This window comes from Corythoichthys intestinalis, chromosome 2 (genome assembly GCF_030265065.1).
Source record: "Corythoichthys intestinalis isolate RoL2023-P3 chromosome 2, ASM3026506v1, whole genome shotgun sequence".
NCBI lineage: Eukaryota > Metazoa > Chordata > Actinopteri > Syngnathiformes > Syngnathidae > Corythoichthys > Corythoichthys intestinalis.
This window is the reverse complement of record NC_080396.1, coordinates 37,713,209-37,734,628: the sequence shown is the minus strand read 5'-3', so window position 1 is coordinate 37,734,628 and position 21,420 is coordinate 37,713,209. Positions and strand designations below refer to the sequence as shown.

The following is a 21,420-nucleotide window of genomic DNA, read 5'->3' as shown; positions in this document are numbered from 1 at the left end:
CAATTGTTTTATTGCACACTTACCCGAACCATAAGCGGATTTTAAGGGGGGGGGCCAGGAGGGCGAGCCCCCCCCCAGTGGCCGAAAAGTGTCATTGCATGAAAATGACTTTCCTATATATATATATATACTGTATAAAAGTTGTGAAGCAATAAAACTGCAACAAAAATGAATGAAATGAACAAAAAAATATATTTTTATAATTGGTCAAAATCATTTTTCGAACAGATCATGTGACTAGCACCTTAGATGGTCATTTGCTTTTTTTTTTATAATTTAATTTTTATTAATTTTTTTATTAGGGGAGGGCAATTTTATTTTTCAAATGATTTTTTTCTTTGATCGAAAATGTTTTTGATTTTTTTGATTGAAGCAACTTTTTTTGGGATTGAATGATTTAGACACAAATGTCCTACACATAATATGGCCCAAACACAAAAAGGATTGCTTCAATCAAAGAAAACTTTTTTGATGAAAAATGAAGTGTTCAAATTTTTCAATCTAAAATTTTTTCGCATTCAAAAACATTTTCCATGATTTAAATTTTTCTTTTTTGGATTAAAGTGATTTTTCTTTTTGAAAATATATATATTTTTTAAAGCAACTTATTTTTGGATTGAATAATAAAGACATAAACGTCCGAGCCAAAATGTGGCCCAAACACAAATCAACATTACTTCAATCAAAAAAGTTGTTTCAATCAAAGAAAACTTGAATCCAATCAAAAAAATAAAAGAAAAATAGCTTTCACGTGCGTTTTTTAGAATTTGAAATTTATTTTTGCATTCAAACAATTTTTTTTTTTATTATTCTGATTGAAGCGACTTTTTTTTTTTGGATTGAATAATACAGACACAAATCTACCTCCATATGGCTCCGCCCAGGGGATACAATTTTTGACTGGAGTAACTACATTGGCACGACACCGGCGGGCGTACCATATTAAATGGTTGACGATCTTGGCGAAAAGTATTGCCTAAGCAGCTTGATTTAGAATTCCCCTCAAGAATGATGGGACACAAAAAAACGCTCATTGTCAACTTATTATTAAAAATATTCTTGTAAGTTAATTTTATTGCTGACAGTGCATTTTGGGGTTCATCAACATGTTGTGCCCCCCTTGCCCCAAAAGTCAAACTCCGCCTATGACCCGAACGCTCTTGGAATCTCAACTAAAGCAGTTTTAACTTCACTACTCGCCCACACTAGTAAAACACTCTCATGTACTCTGGTGGAACTATAGGTGCCAATGCATTTGTTTAGCTCAGACATGCTGTATATCTTTCATCAAATGACTAAATGAGTCTTCTTTAAACTTTCATGTCAGAATACTGTTTACATTTAAAAAAAAAATTTTTTTAGGTAAACTTTTTTCGTCGAACTAGGGTTACAATTGCGAGTTGTTTATTTACACTATGAAACAACGCAGAGCGCACACCTAGCATTATTACGCATGTGTATTTGGCAGGTATGCCAGTGCTGTACTGGTTCTCTGGGAAGATGACGTTGTGGGGGACCATCTCCTTCAACCTAGCTGTCTTCATCAACCTCATCATTGCCTTTTTCTACCCATATGACTCAGGAGAAGGTGTGATTGAGTGTGCTTATTTAATGTCATAACACCTAAGTGTATGGGCAGTAATTTAATCCCCACACCCCCACCAGCGGGAGCCATCGATGACTCTCTGCTGCTGATGTTGTTTTGGGTTCTGATCGGGCTCTCCGTGCTGGCCTTGCTCTCCCAGCGCTATGGCCTCCAGCCACTGACTTTGGCGCTCATCCTGAGGTCCATTTATCACCTGGGTATTGGAAACACACTGATTCTTCTGGGCGCATTGAATGTAAGACCAAAAATAACATTGGGGGGTGGGGCATAAATGATCTATTATATTATTATTTTCAATGTTTTTATGACATATGTTTGCTCTGTTGAAGTGTAATTTTGGTTAATGAAAAATGGGAGCAGATGAGAGATGAATTTACTTAAAAGCTTGCTTTATTTTGAGGCACAGTGTTCTCAATTGACTCTATTCAGATGACTCAGATGAATCAGTCAGAAGGCTTAACTTCTTCTCTGGTGACTTATGCGCAGTAAAAATAATGAACTTTCTAAGCAAATTGGTGAGTTTACTAGCCCTCGTTAAAATCTTAAAAAGTTTGACAATAGACTTGCACATTAACAAAATTACCCTGCCACTCGTCACCGATATCAAATGTTGTGATCATGGTGTTGAAACTCATGATATCGATATTATGGCGACCTTTATTGCTCCTAAAGTATCAATGTCTTTATAATATAATGAAATATAGGGTGTTCCCAAATGTTTGACCCCATTTCGTAGGTCACCAATTTTGACAATTTTCGTTGGAATGACCTCAAATTTTCACAGCTTGTGTAGAAACTTTTCAAGTTTTTGTATGTAACGTTTGGCATTTCTATCTTTTCAGGTTAAGAAATGCTGTTCACATTAAAAAAAAAGGGGAAAAAAAGGCGTTTTGCGTGTTAGAGTATGCTCGGACTCAGTCACCAAAGACGGTGCAGCGTGCCTTCTTCACAAATTTTGCAAAGAAGGCACCAACTACAAAACGAATTAGGACTTGGCACCAAAAATTTCAAGAAATTTCAGCGAGTTTGGCACAAATACAGACTCGACGTGTGCAGTCATAGGCGGCGCTCATATTGAACATTTATGAAAATCTGTCATAAAACCAACTAATATTTGTAATTTTCTTTTTGAATTTAAATTATGACCTCCAATATAAAATGTATTTAGTTTCATTAAGATTTATCAAGTAGTTTCTGAGATTTGGACATTTAGAATAGGGTCAATCCTTTTGGAACACCCTGTACATGTTTTACAATACCGCCCTTGGCAAAAATGATGGAATCATCAAATTATGGTCCATGACAAGGCGCCAACCTGCAAAGCTGATCTGGCAAGGCAATCTGAAAGTTGTAGCCAGATTGATGAAGTGCACTGTTTGTCACTTATTAAGTCCATGCCTCTGAGACTGTGAGCTGTTACTAGTACTAGTGGATTGTATAGTGTTCTTTTGTTGTAGTTGATTTTTCATGATTCCATATCTTTTTTCCTCAAAATTGAGTAATTCCATATTTTTTTCCTTCGACTTGGTCTAAAGAAATTTCTGTTACCGGCTACCACATCTTTTTTTTCTTGATTTCTTAGTGTTTGTCAAAGTTGCCATTTAAAATGACTAGATTTGTGTCATGCTTGTGAGCTGTTTTTTTCCCCTAAAAAATTGAACAACTGCATGAACATCTTCCCAGACCAATGATTCCATAATTTTTGCCAGGTGTTACTGTTGTATGGAAAAACACACAGGCTTTTGAGCTAACTGTAATTGAGGCCGAACTACTATGTGGCACAATTATAACTAAAAAGTGTAAATCCACTAAGAGAAAAAATTCAACTGCATTTCTCTTTGTCAGTTATCTTACTAATGCTGATTCATGCTTAAGTAATAAAAATGTCTAGGCACTGGAGCATTTAAAGTTCAAATTCAACGCACGCAACACTTACAGTACATGTAGTAAGTACTGATTTATCCAAAGTCTTTGCAGTACGCATTGTGCACATGCCATTATCGTGATGTCAATATTTTTTCTGTGATAATTTGGTGTGTCGCCATATAGACATGCCAACATGACTGCTGTCTTTCTTGCAGCTGATCAACAAGGTAGTGTTTGTAGTGAGCTTTGTAGGCAACAATGGGACGTTCATCATGGGCTACAAGGCCATGGTAATGGACGTAGAGTTCCTGTATCATCTGGCGTATGTGCTCACTTCCACACTGGGCCTCTTTGTGCATGAACTTTTCTACAGCATCCTGGTATGTAACTTGAGCGTCATGCTGATGTGTTGAGGCATGTACCCATTAACAAAGCTGTTCACGTTATTAGCTCTTTGACCTGATTTACCGTGAGGAGACCTTGTTCAACGTGATCAAAAGCGTGACACGCAACGGACGCTCCATTTTGCTGACTGCCCTGCTCGCTCTCATCCTTGTCTATCTTTTCTCCATTGTGGGCTTCCTGTGCCTCAAGGAAGACTTCATCATGGAGGTCGACCCACTGCCACAGATTGCCCCATGTAAAGCCAATGTGGTTCCTCTTAAGATGTTGCACCATATCATCTTGCTTGTCAATGCTAACTGGGCATTTGCTATGTAAGCTCCTCAGCAAAGCGAGTCATGTTCTGCAGATGGCATCCACTGTGTGGGGGAGAATGATGCTGCAGCTGAGAGCGAGGATGATGGTATGATGTTAGGAGAGTTATTATCCTTAACAAAATCAAACGGAATGATGAAAACTAGAATACAAGTTTTTTGTTAACTGAAATGCACAAAATTAAAGGGGAAAAAAATGATAACTGAAACTTGTGTGCTCACAAAAATAACTAAAACGTTATTTAAATCAAAGACGCGATCCTTCATTTTTATATTTTCTCCACAGAAGCAATACTTACAGGAAAAACGACATTCAAAATGACGAACTTTTTGAAATGTTTTTTAAGCTTTGTTTTATTTTTATTTCTGAACCTAACAAAAACAACTTATGGAAACTAATTAAAACTAACAAAAATTAAACTAATGCTCATTTGAAGAAAACAAACAAAAACCCAATTAAATTCAATCTAAAAACAAATCGAAACTGAATTAGATGAAATAAAATCAGGACCAAATAAAACTAAACTGTTATAACCTTATTCTGAGTGCTTTTAAAACGGTAGGAAATATAAGTTATGCACAGAAAATGGAAATAATGGCCCTCAAGATCATTTGTATTGGCTAGATACTGAGTTCCCATTACTACTAATAATGGATAATAGTCAGTTCTGTAATAGTTTTAGTGTGTAGCGATTAGTCTTAGTACCGATTGCCTTTTGGATTTGTCCCATAGACGAATCGAACAGCGAGCGCGCTTGCGACACTCTGCTGATGTGCATCGTCACTGTGTTGAATCATGGCCTGAGAAATGGCGGTGGCGTGGGAGATGTCCTTCGCCAGCCTTCCAAGAACGTAAGTACTTCTTTTCCATGTGTTAATGTTTAGACAATTACCCTTATTGGCCCGAATATAAGAAGGGGTTTTTTGTATGAAATAAGACTGGAAAAGTGGGGGTCGTCTTATATTTGCGGTCCAGACGTTATACCAATTCACGACGCTAGATGGCGCCAGATATCATTGAAGCGATGTTCTGTCATGACAGATTTCAGCTACTCTCAAGTTTAACCAGTTTGCATTATTTTATTGCAATGTTTTTCCTTATTCAGATTTGTTTCAAGATTACAGTTACAGTTAGACTTCACTTTGATGGTTAATGCAGTTATTGCAATTTTGTTGTTTTACCACAATAGATTGGTTTATTTACATTTCAAAAACCAGAAGCCATTCATTTACGAATGTGATTGCACTTTAGTTTACATATTTAAATGTTCCGATATTAAGATTTGAATGTGGCAAAATAACATGCTTTTTCTCTCAAATATATTGTTATAAACATTTGTTTCAGATGTACTGTAATTATTTTCTGTATAAAAATTAATTTGGTGTTCAGTAAGTCTTTTTTCAAACTTGAGTCTTGAAAAAGAGGGGGTCGTCTTATAATCAGGGCCGTCTTATATTCGGGCCAATACGGTATTTGTGTTTCGGAAATTGACCATTAATAGCGATGTTAGATGATTGGGTATTGTTTGTGAGTGTTTTGGAGTGAGCATAAAAGTGGTTTGTGGGAAATCAGTAGTGTGAGAAAACGATTCAGTGTGTAGTGAATGTGAGGAATGCCAAAATATGTCTCTACTGGCCCCTCCTGTTTCTGCGTGTGTTTTCAGGAGCCACTATTCCCTGCCCGCGTGGTCTATGACTTGCTCTTCTACTTTATTGTGATCATCATTGTCCTCAACCTTATCTTCGGTGTCATCATTGACACTTTTGCTGACCTGAGGAGCGAGAAGCAGAAGAAGGAGGAGATCCTTAAAACCACGTGCTTCATATGCTGTCAGTTCACGCCGTACATTCAATCATACCCATCACGATTACAATAGTGCTGTAGATAATCACATTATTTGCATAGTTTCCACATTTTAATATTTAAGATCATCAAACAAATGTCACAAGAAGTGAAACCCCCCCCTTTGCGAGGGCATATATGGCTACATATTTTGCCACTTGATGTTTCCAACCATTGACTGTAAACACAAAATTGAGAGGAGTACTCTAAGAGAGCAGACCCCTGTCTAAGTAAGCACAAGCAAGCTTCCACCTACTCTACATAGCAGTCAAATTCATCTCTCATCATCACTATGCGTTCGACTATGTCCCTCGGGAAGCAATTGGGGGGGCTCCAGTTGTATAGGGTACCGGGACCCTTGATACAGGCAATCCCTTTATGACCGCTGTCAGAATTTTGTCTGTATAGCCAGCAGTAAATTGGATCCGTTTCAAGTGAGGGTTGGACTCGCCAAGGCTGCCCTATGTCATCGATTCTGTCAATAAAAAGACATTCAGGCGTAGCAAAAGCGTTGAGGGGGTTTGTTTTGGTGGCCTCAGTTTTGCGCCGTCTTCTATTTGCATATGATGCAGTTCTGTTGGCTTCTTGAGGCCGCAGCCTTCAACTCTCACTGGAGCAGTTCGCAACCGAGTGAAGCAGTCAGGATGAGAATATGCACCTCCAAATCTGAGACCATGGTCCTCAGTTGGAAAAAGATGGAATGCCCTCTCTAGGTCAAGGATGAGGTCCTTCCCCAAGTGGAGCAGTCTAAGTATCATGGGGTCTTGTTCACGAGTGAGGGAAGAATGAAGCGGGAGAACAACAGGCGGATTGGTGCGGAATCTGCAGTGATGCAGACTCTGCATCGGTCTGTTGTGGTGAAGAAGGAGCTGAGCCAAAACGCGAAGCTTTCTATTTACCCGTTGATCTATATTCCAACCATCACTTATGGTCACAAGCTGTGGGTCGTGACCGAAAGAACGAGATCCCGGATATAAGTGACTAATATGTGTTTTCCAAGCAGGGTGTCTGTTCTATCCCTTACAGATGGGGCTAGGTCATCTGGGACGAGTTCAGAGTAGATCTGCTGCTCCTCTGTATCGAGAGGAGCAGAATGAGATGGCTCGGGCATCTTTATTAGGATGCCCCCTGGACGCCTCGATGGTGAGGTGTTCCGGCCACGGCCTACTGGGACGAGGCCGCAGGGCCGACAAAGGACACACTTGGGAGACTGTCTGTCCTAGATGGCCTGGGAACGCCTAAGGATCCTCCCGGAAGAGCTGTATGAAGTGGCTGGGGAAAGATACAGTGCCTTGCAAAAGTATTCGGCCCCCTTGAATCTTGCAACCTTTCGCCACATTTCAGGCTTCAAACATAAAGAGAGAGTCTGTCCATAGGACAACAATCAGTCGTACACTGCACAAATCTGGCCTTTATGGAAGAGTGGCAAGAAGAAAGCCATTTCTCAAAGATATCCATAAAAAGTCACGTTTAAAGTTTGCCACAAGCCACCTGGGAGACACACCAAACATGTGGAAGAAGGTGCTCTGGTCAGATGAAACCAAAATTGAACTTTTTGGCCACAATGCAAAACGATATGTTTGGCGTAAAAGCAACACAGCTCATCACCCTGAACACACCATCCCCACTGTCAAACATGGTGGTGGCAGCATCATGGTTTGGGCCTGCTTTTCTTCAGCAGGGACAGGGAAGATGGTTAAAATTGACGGGAACATGGATGCAGCCAAATACAGGAACATTCTGGAAGAAAACCTGTTGGCATCTGCACAAGACCTGAGACTGAGACGGAGATTTATCTTCCAACAGGACAATGATCCAAAACATAAAGCCAAATCTACAATGGAATGGTTAAAAAATAAACGTATCCAGGTGTTAGAATGGCCAAGTCAAAGTCCAGACCTGAATCCAATCGAGAATCTGTGGAAAGAGCTGAAGACCGCTGTTCACAAACACTCTCCATCCAACCTCACTGAGCTCGAGCTGTTTTGCAAGGAAGAATGGGCAAGAATGTCAGTCTCTCGATGTGCAAAACTGATAGAAACATACCCCAAGCGACTTGCAGCTGTAATTGGAGCAAAAGGTGGCGCTACAAAGTATTAACGCAAGGGGGCCGAATAATATTGCACGCCCCACTTTTCAGTTTTTTATTTGTTAAAAAAGTTTAAATTATCCAATAAATTTTGTTCCACTTCACGATTGTGTCCCACTTGTTGTTGATTCTAGACAAAAAATTAAAATTTTATGTCTTTATGTTTGAAGCCTGAAATGTGGCGAAAGGTTGCAAGGTTCAAGGGGGCCGAATACTTTTGGAAGGCACTGCAAGTCTGGGCATCCCTGCTGAGGCTGCTGCCCCTGCGTTCCGACTTTGGATAAGCGGGAGAAATTCAACGGATAGATCATTACTATGCCGTCCAACAATCGTGTAAATTTATTAACTCATTTACATTTGCCCTCATGCCTCAAAATGTTATCACTTTCCCTTCTCAACATATCACCTCCACTGCAAATTTGAGTTAAATAGACCAAACCATTATAAAGATATTGCAAAATTCATTTCGAACCTCTGTGACCTTTGACCTCATTACCTTTAAATTTAATCAACTTTTCTATTTCATATTGAAAACATCGGGCAAGTTTGATAATCCCTTAATTCGTTTTTGAGCACAGATATACAGACAAACAAACAGATACGGAACCGAATAAATACATCACCTCTGCCTATTGTAGGTTTCACCTACCAGCAGAGGTAAATATCGAATATAAACAATCCAAGTAAACATAAAATTCATCGTTTGAATGGTAGTTGTATTTTCTAAAGGAGGGTGGGGTAATTCTAACTGTTCTTTACACCTAATAACTGGTCGGGCCACCTTTAGCAGCAAGAACTGATGTCACGTATTTTTTTGTGTTGCCAATGCATCTTTCACATCTTTATGGAGATACAATGGCCCACTTTTCTGTGCAAAATTGTTGGAATTCAACATGGAAGAGTTTTCAAGCATAGTTATATGCTTGATCCAAAGATTACAGGGTGAGCCAAAAAAAAGTTTACACTGCCATAATACAACTTAAATGCCATGTTTATTCAGTTTAGAATTAGAATTTAATCACAAATTATACATTATTGTAAAGAACGTGTACAGTACACTCTATTTTTCAATGTGTCCTCCCTTAAGTGTCACAACAGCCTCCAGGCGCCTGCGGAACGCTTGACAGGTCTTCTTTATGTAGGATGCTGTCATCTTTTCCCAAGATCTAACAATGGACCTCTCCAAGGCTGCCACAGAAGTTTGTGGCTTCTTACAGGCACTGTCCTCCACAGTTGCCCATATGCTATAATCCAGGGGATTGAGATCTGGACTCTGGGGTGGCCACATATCACCTTGTCAATCAACTTTTTGGTCCGCACAGATCGGCACTTCCAGACTCAGGTTTTCGTGAGGCTGTTCCAGTATCTTTCAGCTTCTTTTTAACTTTGTAGACTGCACATCTGGATATTCTCAGATTTGCTGCAATCTCAGTAGGTGTCAGACCGGCACGCAGCAATTCAGGTACAGCTAAAGTTTTCTTAATTTTCAGCGGAAGCACAGGAATTGTAGAGACGAGAGATTACCAGCTGCATTGAGTGACCTTAATGAATCACTTAAGCATGACAACCTATTTAGATATGTTTCAATGGCTTTTAAACAAGCAGTCAACTGAGTGTAAACTTTTTTGGGGGTCACCCTGTATTTTTACATTCAGATGTTGATTTGATCCTTGTCCTGCAGTAAAGGCAGATTGTGTTTCAGTGCTAGGTCATTAATTCCTCGTAACAAGCAGAATTCATGGTTCCATCAATCACAGCAAGTCTTTCAAGCAAAACAGTCCCACATCCTGACAATATTGCCATCATGTTTGACTATATGTTCTCTGTTCTATTGAAGTTATTTCTTGATGGAAAAGGTCTGACGGTAATGCTTGGTTGAATTCAGTGAAAATGAACAGCACTTTCCAAAGAACAGCAATAGCCATGGGTAGTTCATGAATAAAGAAAATGGGCAATTGCACTTTCATACAGGCTCAGGTAGCTTTTACTAGTTTTCCCCGTCCGCATAAATAAAATGTTTAAACGTTTTTTATGTTTACTTGGCTTGTTTTTGTTAGAGGTTTAAATGATTTTGTTGAATGATCTTGAATATGACGGTTGTGAAACTATGCAAAAATAGAATTTATAAGGGGAAAGTGTTTTGTCAGGGTACCGATGATTTGAATTATTCCAGCGGGTGATTTGTGCTTTTAGGTCTGGAGCGTGACAAGTTTGACAACAAGACAGTTTCATTCGAGGAGCACATTAAGTTTGAGCACAACATCTGGAATTACTTATACTTTATTGTTCTGGTGCGTGAGAAGAACAAGACAGACTACACAGGACCTGAGAGCTATGTGGCCCTGATGATCAAGGTATGAGAGATGAATGTCCAGCTCAAAAGATGGCAAGTGCCTACCTGAACGCCTGCTGTGTCGCAGAACAACAACCTGGACTGGTTCCCCCGCATGCAGGCCATGTCGCTGGTTGTCACTGACAGCGATGGCGAGCAAAACGAGATGAGGATGTTGCAGGACAAGCTTGGTTCCACCATGAAAGTGGTGTTGACGCTCACCACACAGCTTACAGAGCTCAGAGAGCAGGTATGCAAAGAAGTTACTATATTCAGTGGTTCTTTGTATATTTTTCTAACACCAGAGATTTTTTAAAAAAGATAATTATTATTCTCGTTGCTTTTCAAGTACTGCACTCCTCAGCACTTATTTTTTCCTGGGGAAATAATGCTAAATATACATAAGATTACGATGAAAAGTTAAAAAAGAAAAAAAAATCTATTTGGCTGCCAGCTTGGACACCAAAAATGTGACAAGAAAATCTGTATTCATATTAATTAGAATACCAGGGAAAATATTTACCTGTTTCGTGAGAAAAAAAAAAAAAAATCATCCTGAGTTTGGCCTCGCGAAAATTCCGTAACTGATGTTATGCTAGGTATCAAATGTCACAACATCCGTTATCAAGGTCGTCAGGCCCGTAGAATGAACGATTGAAACTCTATATCCCTAATGCTTTTTACAAGCCCCGATGGTGTCCCCTGTGGTAAAATCAATTTGCATGCATGCAAAATTGTGTGTGTGTGTGTATAATAAGTTTATTCTTTCATTAATAAAGACTTATTTACCATTGTGTCCAAAACAACATCCCTTTATGATGTATTTCTCCTGAATTTCAAACCATTTAAAAACTTTTTCTCATATCAGCCTTAAAATCCAAGGTGTCAATCGAGTCTTGAATTTGGCACCGCAAATTGATCTTAGAATCTTTTTATAAAAAAAGGATGCAAACTTCAATTGTTCCGTGTCCACTACCGAAAGCTATACAACACCCGTTAAAAGCAATGGCTTGTCTAACACTAGGGCTTCAACTCATCCAAGATCCAATCCATCAGCATTGCAGCTTTTGTCTAACCATCGGAGATCCGGAAAAATAATGTATTAGATTACAAGATAATGTACATGAGAAGTTACTGCAATTTGTGTGGCAAATTGCTTTGTTCATGAGACATCTGTTTCATAAGACCTGAGCTATTCTGTGATGTACTTTTCATCAATATACAATCTTGATATAAATATAATATGTTTTGGTATTACCACATGAAGTGTGATCTCAGAAAAGTACTTGCCACGACCTTACAACTTTTGAAATGAAATTTGACTCAGATTGTCACCTTCTTGTGCAGAAGTTTTAGAAACATACAGTATATATATTGGTTTAACTTTTCCAATTGGAAGGTTAGGATATGCCAGCACAGTGGTAAACTGAGATAGGAAAAATTCCCGACAGATAATAGGTATATTAAAGATGTGTAATTTCTTCTCGCACAAAATTTTAAAAGTCTCGCTGTAATATCCTCGCTAAGACGTTGGTGCTCATTCTAAGCTAGACAGCGAGCTAAACTCCAAATGGATGATGCCAGAACTCTGTGTTTTTTGCTGCCTTTATTGAGCTGTTCCTGACATAAATGCTTCGCGTTAACAGGCGGTAATTATTTTTTTTAATTAATCACGTTAAAATATTTGACGCAATTAACACACATGCCCCGCTCAGACAGATTTAAATGACAGTACAGTGAAATGCCCACATGTTAATTGTGTTTTATGGAGTTTTGCCGCCCTCTCCTGGCGCTTGGATGTGACTAATTTTATAGGCTTCAGCACCCATGAGCATTGTGTAAGTAATTATTGACATCAACAATGGCGGGCTACTAGTTTATTTTTTGTTTGAAATTTTTACAAATTTTATTAAAATGAAAACATTAAGAGGGGTTTCAATGTAAAATTTCTATAACTTGTACTTACATTTATCTTTTAAGAACTACAAGTCTTTCTATCCATGGATCGCTTTAACAAAATGTTAATGCCATCTTGTTGATTTATTGTTATAATAAACAAATACAGTCCCTATGTACCGTATGTTGAATGTATATATCCATCTTGTGTCTTATCTTTCCATTCCAACAATAATTTACAGAAAAATATGGCATATTTTATAGATGGTTTGAATTCCGATTAATTGCGATTAATTACGGTTAATTAATTTTTAAGCTGTAATTAACTCGATTAAAAATCTTAATTGTTTGACAGCCCTAAAAAAACATAAGAAAGCCACTCCTGACCACATTAATTTGGTATCTTGAGGTACCACTGTAATTGCATTTTTGTTATTTATTTTAACATTGGAAAATAGCACTATATTGTAAAATACAAAAACATAATAAAACAATAACAAATGAAAAGAAATAAACTGGTTTTATGAGTGATAGGCTTTACATTCATATACAATGCGGAAAATAAATATTTGAACACTCTGCGATTTCGCAAGTTCTCCCACTTAAAAATTATGGGTGGCTTTAAAATTTTAATGGTAGGTGCTTGTCCTCTGTGAGAGACAATCTAAAGAAAAAAAATCCAGATATCACAGTGTATGATTTTTAAAAATTTATTCGTATTATACTGCTGCAATAAGTATTTGAACACCTGTCTAACAGCTAAAATTGTGAGCCTCAAAGACCTGTTAGTCGCCTTCAAAAAGTCCAACGAATAATTGGAGTTGTAGGTGGACTTTTTTAGTCTGACTTTCTGACCTGTTTGTGGCGGTTAGCTGCATATAAACACCTGTCCACCGCATCCAACCAGGAAGACTCCAATTCCTAACATGCTCAAGACCAAAGAGCTGTCCAAAGACACCAGAGATTTGTAGACCTCTACAAGGCTGGACAGGGTTGCGGGGCAATTGCCAGGCAGTTTGATGATATAAGATCCACCATTGGAGCAGTTATTAGAAAATGGTCAAAACATGACTTCAGTCTCCCTCGGACTGGGGCTCCATGCAAGATCTACTTCGTAGGGTCTCAACGATCTTAGGAATGGTGAGGAATCAGCCAAGAACTACGCAGGAGGAGCTGGTCAATGACCTGAAAGGAGCTGGGACCACCATTTCTGAGGTTACTGTTGGCATGTCATGGTTTAAAACCATGCGTGGCACGCAAGGTTCCCCTGCTTAAACCAGCACATGTCCAGGCCCGTTTTAAGTTTGCCAATGACCATTTGGAAGGCCCAGAGGAGTCATGGGAGAAAGTCATGTGGTCATATGAGATCAAAATGGAACTTTTTGGTCTAATTCCACTAATTGTGTTTGGTCTAATTCCACTCATTGTGTTTGGAGGAAGAAGAATGATGAGTACCATCCCAAGAACACCCTCCCTACTGTAAAGCATGGGGGTGATAGCATCATGCTTTGAGGGAGTTTTTCTGCACTTGGGACTGGATGACTGCACTGTATTAAAGAGAGGATGACCAGGGCCATGTATTGCGAGATTTTGGGGAATAACCTCTTTCGAGCATTGAAAATGGGTCGTGACTGGGTCTTCCAACATGACAATGGCCCGAAGCAGAAAGCCAGAATAACCAAGGATTGGCTTCGTGAAAAAGCATATCAAGGTTCTGGAGTGGCCTAGCCAGTCTTCAGACCTAAACCGAATAGAAAAGCTTTGGGGGAGGCTCAAACTCCATGTTTCTCAATGACAGCCCAGAAACCTGATTGATCTAGAGAAGATCTGTGTGGAGCAGTGGTGCAAAACCCCTGCTGCAGTCTTTGCAAACCTGGTGAAACGTTTGACCTCTGTAATTGTAATTAAAGGCTACTGTACCAAATATTAACATTGATTTTCTCAGGTGTTCTAATACTTATTTGCAGCAGTGTAATACGAATAAATTGTTGTTTTAGATTGATCACCACCATCATTTGGGAGAACTTGCAGAATTGCAGGGTGTTCAAATACTTATTTTCCTCACTGTACAAAACATCTGTGCATTCATACTGTAGTTCTATTGATCGTGCTTGTTTGTGTGTATTTGTATGAATGCCTGTAGATGACGGAGCAGAGGAAGAGGAGGCAAAGGATGGGTTTTGTGGACGTCCAGCAGGGCAGCAATGCTTCGCTTCCTCCCAGCGCCGCCGGAGGGAACCACCAACAGATGTGAAGAATTAGGAAACAATAAATTATCGTAAATACAGTGATCCCTCCTTTTTTGCGGTTAATGGGGACCAGAACCCCTTGCAAAAAGTGAAAACCCGCGAAGTAGGGTTTAATTACAGGACCTGCGTGATGCATGGAAGAACTTCGCACACCTCCTGGATGTTGTTTAGGTCCACTCATGAGCAAAGAGAGCATGTCGTGGACCTATGATGCCTCATTTGTGGTTAAAGAAGTTGTTAAAGAAGATGTTGGAGGTTTGTAGAAGGCTTTAGGTGCTCTCAAAGCGGGTAACAATTTCAAAAAGTACCACTGAAAATGACCCTGGGGATCCAGGAGGTGTTTGGAGGCGATAAGAGTACTCCATTTGTGGGTAAAAGAGTTTGAAACCTGTCGTCAGGTATGGAACGTTTGTCGCGAGCTTTGGGTATTTTCAAAGCAGGGAAAATGGAAAAAAGTAATGCTAAATATTCCCTTCGGAAGGCCAGAAGGTGTTTAGCGGGGATAGAGAGCTCCATTTTTGGTTAAAAAAAAGGTTTGGGTGCTCTCAAAGTAGGTAAAAACTAAGTACAGCTCAAAATGACCCGGGAAGTCTTATTGAAATTCCTCCGTGAGACTGAAGATAGAAGAAAAGAGGCTGGGCGAAGCTGTGGTGTGTGCAGCCAATCAGCTCATGAGATAAATCCACACCAACTTGTTCTATGGTTTACCAAGCCGCATAAGGGAGGCTGCGATGGTACGCAACCAATTAGCTCATGAGATAAAGCCACATTTATTGGTGGACTCGTCCGTCGATTATAATGGGGGAGGCTGTGATAGTGCACAACCAATCAACACACGGGATAAAGCTACTCTTATTAGTGGTCTCATTGGTTGGAGAGGCTGCAGTGGTGCTCTAATAAGTCAGTCTCACAGCAAGAACCAAACACACCTTGTATGAGTGCCCGTGGCTATGTACAAAGCCCAAGGGGTCATGTCTACCTTGCTGCAAAACAATGTCTCCTCTGCCTCAAAATGAAACCACGCATAGTTTTTCAGTTTTATTTTTTGACTTATACTTTTTAAAACCCCGCGATGCACTGAATCAGCGAAACGTGAACCACGAAGTTGCGAGGGATCACTGTATGTACTGTATGTCAAGGTAAAACAAAGATAAGGTAAACAAAGAAAGCTCCCGTAAAAGAAAGAAAATACAAAAGCTACCGAAAACTGAAACATTTCACGGAGGTTTTCTTTTGAAAAATGTTTTTCACCATAATATTTATGCTTTTAACACTCATTAACCACACCTAAATTATTTTATTTTCATTTATTAAGTTAATAAGTTATATGTTGTCATGGATGTCAATGGATTGCAATAAAAGGAGAAAGTCCAAGATTAAAAAGCTGAAAAATGACTTGAAAAGTTTCTCTCAATATACTATGCGCCTCACTACTGTGATTTATACTCTCTTGTGGTGTTTTGCAATAGTCTAGTGTTAAACAATGCACTATGACACACACTTACAAGGTACACTGAACTGTTGTATAGTGAAATGCAATACACTGTATTATTGTAATGTTATGCTACAGTCATCGCAGACTGTATTAAAAGTCCCTGTAAAGCAAAATACATGTTTTCTAACTTTGGCAAGACAGTTTTATTAAGACGGTAGACATTTTGAACGACTAAAATAATCAAAGTGTAAAAAATAATCCTGAAAACTAATAAATACAGAGATAAAAGTTTCAAAATCAAGCCCTTATCTATGTACACAAACGCTCTGGGCGTGCCGCTGAGTTTGCTAAAAGTGACTGTTGATCGCTCAATTATCAATCTAATATCACTGTGACCTGAAAAAAGGATGTGACATTGTGAAGCAACTTTCTTATGCCTACACATCCCGACATGTTTGAACTAACAGTGCCAAAATCCAATTCCAAGACTGACCTGACAATCAACCTCCTTCCTCGATGACAGAATTTTTTTTTTCACCTGCCTTTTATAAATGAAAGATGTGTATTAGTCTAACACTGGTGTCCATAAATTGTGGCCTCAGAGCTGCATGTGGCTCTTTCGTCCTTCTGCTGTGCCTTTGGAAAATAAATAATGAATATTTAAATTGTATTTGCTTTTGTTTTTGTTGATTTTCCAAATGGATTTCTACATTAGCTCATTCACTCCCAGCCATTTTCACCGGTGCAACCCCCTTCGCTCCCGGCCATTTTACTGGATTTTGACTGATTTTGCAAGGCCCACAGAAAATTCTGTTCTATTGCTATATAAACATGGAACCCACCAAAAGAAAGATTAGACTCTCAGGAGGAAAAAAAGTCAGTTCATATCTTTTTCCATTCATTAGAAATCAGCATTAGAAAATAGCTTAGTTTGAGCAATTTTCCAATTTCTGATGAAAAAAACAGAGAAATTAAGCTTTTTGTGAAAGCATTCATTTCAAAGATAACTGACTTTAACACAGCTATTTTTTGCTTTAGTTACATACCAAACATCTGAATAATGTTCTCCTTTTACAAAATAACATAAACAACAAGACAAATAGAGCTTTTGATGGCAAAGTAACAATTTATTTACACATAACTAACTGAGAGATGAAGCTGTTGTGGCCGCGACAGCCGAGTAAACTTTTCCCTCATCGCCGCCTGTCTCATAAAGATGGATTTTTTTTTAGTCTCTGCGGGGTCTGCTCGTCGAGCAGCACGGACTCAACGGCATCGTCCGCTGCACTGGTGGTCCCGGTTGTTTTGCTCAGTCGTCCGCTGTCTGGCATCCTGGACGCCATTCGATCGTCTTCCGCCGGCACCCCCGGCCGTGCGGCACGGCCGTTCATTGCCGTTGAATCGCTTTGCGGGTCTTACCAAATGTGCTACTGCCCTCCAGTGGCCAGTTTTATTGCTTTAAAATGGATTTTCAGCTTTGTGTTTTGGAGCTAAATTGAATCAGAACCCAGAGATGTCTCTTGTTAAAAAAAAAAAAAAAAAAAACGTAAAAGACGTATAAATACATCTTTGGGACGCTGAAAAAATTAAAAATAGAACGTATTTATACGTTTTTGGGAGCAAATGAGTTAGAAGATTACATTGTAGTGGCTGGGTGTGCAAAGCAATATCACAAATTGTGAAATGCTTTTATCTTTCAAAAAACAAATTAACATTGTGGGGAAAAAAAAGATTTGCATCTACTAGTTAGTCTTTTTTAGAGTCTATTTTAAAGTAGTAATGATTTGTGTTGATGTGTGACTTGGAAAAAAAAAACATATCCTATATTTGTGCTTTTAACACTCCAGCACACAGAGATGCTTTTATCTTCATTTTCTGGTAGTTTACAGTAGCGATGACTAGGCATGTGCCGGTTACCGTTTTCTAGGTTTACCGTGATATGAAAACGTAACTGTTTCAAAATCACTAAAATTTTCCGTCATATCGTAGTTACGGTATTAGCTATTTTTGAGGTCCCAAAAATGTAGCGAGAAATGGCACTTCTCACTCATCCCCTTCCAGTTGTTGCTCTATCCTGTGTCTGTCAGTGACACTACACTAGTTAGCAAGCCAAGAAAGCTAACTAGTTTCCTCTCTATCATTAGCCTACTTTTGTCTTCCGTCATTTTAAACATCTGCCAATTTGCAAATATGTCGTGAAAAAAAAAAAAAAAAAAATCCTGTTCAATTGATTTTTTTTTTAACTCATACATCTCAAAATAACACATTTTAGAGCTGTAATTGTTATACCGTGATACCTTGAAACCGCGGAATTTTTGCTTGAGGTTATACCGTCAAAATCTCATACTGCATACATGCATGCCTAGCGATGACATTGTGTTGACCTGTGTGACAAAATGTGGTGACTTGTGCAAAAAAATGCATACAGTATCTAATGGTCATTAACATATCAATATCCTGTGTTACAAAGTGGCTATCAGCGAAGTTTGCAAAATACGACCTCTAACTTCTAGTGAATCTAGTCTGTATGGGGGGCAGCAGCAGTTTTAAAAGCTTTGCTGAACAAGGTGCAATTAGTTACAGTAATCCACAAACACATGAGCTAATTTTTTGGCATCAACTGGAAGAGGCGAAGAGATTGTCGAATTTGTTGGTTGGTTTGTTGGTTACACAATTAGAACAAAACGACGTGCTTAAAGTGTCATGTGTTTAAGAAGAAAATAGCTGGTAGTATGGAATGAAAATACCTCCTGGGTAAAGCAGGAAAGCTAAGATGTGTAAAAACAAAACGCAAAATTAAAAAAGTGATTTTTAAGAGGAACAGCCAAGTGGTTGTGATATTTCGTACAGATTATGAGGGGATCAAAAAATGGTGCTTATTATTTAATCTACTCATGCATTAATGCACTCAGTGTCTGATTAGCAGCAAGTTTGTGCTGCTTTAGTGTGCCTGTGTGTGTGTTTCTGTATGAAACAGATCAACAGGTGGGGTGGGATTGAGGGGACTAACTTGAGGCTCCACTGGTGCCTCCTCATTCGCCCAAAATAAGTTTACGGCATTGTTTGTAATACACTGAGAGTGTCTGTGATTGTGAGGGAGAGACAAAGCCAGCCAGTGTGTTTGTTTTGTACATTAGAAACAACTGTGTGACTCATGTTTGCGCGGTTTATGCAGAATTATGTTATCGTTGTACCAGTGCATCCCCAAAACTAAAGTGTATCAAGTACTATTGTGTTTTACCACAATGAAAATCTGCATCTTCCGTCATTTCGGACCATATGACGGTACTTTTTCACACCGCTTTTGAACCTTGCGTGCTCCAGTGCGACTTCTTAAAATGGATTTAGCATGCCTTTTCGTTTTCTTTTTTTAAAATTATTATTATTATTATTTTTTTTTTTTTAAGATATGGACAAATACTACACTTTTCTTGTTAGGTTTGATGGTTGAGGCTTACAGTCAGGTGTGCCATAAAGTTAAAAAATTACAATGTAATTCCCGTGCATGCCTGTGCATGAATAAGCAAAGCCTGCAGTCACTGTGGACTAAATGCACCAGGTGACAAGGTTTAACATTTGAAATGAGGTGTGTAGACTTTTTTTGTCTCTATGAATGAACTCTAGATTCTGTTTCCATAATTTTGGCCTGGTGAGCTTCATGTGATGTTTAACAAGTGGAAATAAAATATTGTAAAACCATTTGCCTTGAAAACAACTTTTAGATTGAAAGGCTATGGCCTTCTTGTTTGCATGTTCTCCCTGTGACTTTGCTGATTTTCTCTGGTTACTCCCACATCCAAAATCACACGTGGTATGCTGACTGAACACTCCAAATTATCCGTAAGTGTGAATGTAAGAGTGAATGTTTGTTTTTCTCTTTGTTCCCTGTGATTGGTTGGCAGCCACTTGAGGGTGTCCACAAAGATGTGTTCCAGCACCCCCGCAACCCTCATGTTGATGAGCAGTACGGATAGTGTATGTATGAATAAATGTTTTCGGTTTTTTTTTATTTTTTTTATTTTTTTATGTATGGATAAATGTTTTAGATTTGTCTTTTCCTTTAGGCCGCAGTCAGTCAGTTGCCTCCATTTAACTCTTTCTTCTGCATCTTTGTCTTTCACAGCAACTACTTTCATGTCCTCCCTCACAACATCCATAAACCTCCTCTTTGATCTTTCCCTAGACCTCCTGCTCGGCAGTTGGCTCGGCATCCATCTACCAATATATTCACTAGGCAAAGGCAAGCAAGGCAAGGCAAATTTATTTATATAGCACAATTCAACACAAGGCAATTCAAAGTGCTTTACATCACATGAAAACCATAAAAATCACATTTAAATCAACACAACGTAAAAACCAAGACAAAAGATCGCATTTAATCACAGAATAAAAATAAATAAATAAAAATAAAACAAAAATAGAAATAAAGCAAAAACTACTACTACTAATAATCATTGAAATCAGCAATGGAGATAAGCACAAGAGGAATAGAAGGCAGGTAGATTGAAATATATAGACAGTTATGGATATGCAGTGCTAAACAAAAGCGTTTTTAGCCCTGATTTAAAGGAGCTAACAGTTTGAGCATACTTCAGACGTTCGGGTAACTTGTTCCAGAGGTGAGGAGCATAATAACTAAATGCTGCCTCACCCTGCTTGGTTCTTGTTCTTGGAACATGCAGAAGACCCGTTCCAGACGACCTTAGGGGTCTAGATGTCTCATAGGAATCTAACAAGTCAAGCATGTATTTTGGTCCAAGGCCATTAAGTGTTTTGTAGACGAGCAGTAGTATTTTATAGTCTATCCTTTGACTCACTGGAAGCCAGTGTAGCGATTTCAAAACTGGTGTAATGTGGTCCAGCTTCCTTGTATTTGTGAGGACTCTGGCTGCAGCATTCTGTACTAGCTGCAGCTTCCTGACTGATTTTTTATCAAGACCTGTAAATATACCGTTGCAGTAGTCCAATCTGCTGAAAACGAATGCATGCATAAGTTTTTCCATGTCTTGTTGAGTCAGAAGCCCCTTAATTCTGGTTATATTTTTTAGGTGGTAATAAGCGGATTTAGTGACGGACTTTAGATGGCTATCAAATTTTAGGTCTGAGTCAATAATTACGCCAAGGTTTCTGACTTGATTTGTAGCTGTAAGTGACATTGTGCTAAGTTGGCTGCTTATCTTTGACCTTTCCTTTTTTGGCCCAAAAATGATCACCTCTGTTTTCTCCACATTTCACATCTCACTATCACTTTTATCGACATGCCCGAACCAGCTCGGTCTAGCCTCACTGACTTTATCTCCGGTCAATGATAGACATTACAGTGGCGTGCAAAGGTTTGGGCATGCCAACATTTTTGCATGACATGTATGTAGCATTTTAGTGTCACTC

General features: G+C 38.9%; 1 protein-coding gene across 1 annotated transcript in view; it reads left to right on the top strand.

Moving 5' to 3' along the window:
- itpr3 (inositol 1,4,5-trisphosphate receptor, type 3) overlaps nt 1-16,676 on the top strand; it is an 83,524-nt gene extending 66,848 nt beyond the window's left edge. The window contains exons 50-59 of the mRNA XM_057823787.1: nt 1,469-1,588; nt 1,666-1,841; nt 3,688-3,852; nt 3,923-4,112; nt 4,194-4,277; nt 4,922-5,040; nt 5,853-6,018; nt 10,314-10,474; nt 10,541-10,702; nt 14,492-16,676. Coding sequence (XP_057679770.1) covers nt 1,469-1,588; nt 1,666-1,841; nt 3,688-3,852; nt 3,923-4,112; nt 4,194-4,277; nt 4,922-5,040; nt 5,853-6,018; nt 10,314-10,474; nt 10,541-10,702; nt 14,492-14,602 — 1,454 coding nt within the window. The 3' untranslated portion in view covers nt 14,603-16,676. The remainder of the gene's footprint in view (nt 1-1,468; nt 1,589-1,665; nt 1,842-3,687; nt 3,853-3,922; nt 4,113-4,193; nt 4,278-4,921; nt 5,041-5,852; nt 6,019-10,313; nt 10,475-10,540; nt 10,703-14,491) is intronic.
- The last annotated feature ends 4,744 nt before the right edge of the window (nt 16,677-21,420 follow it).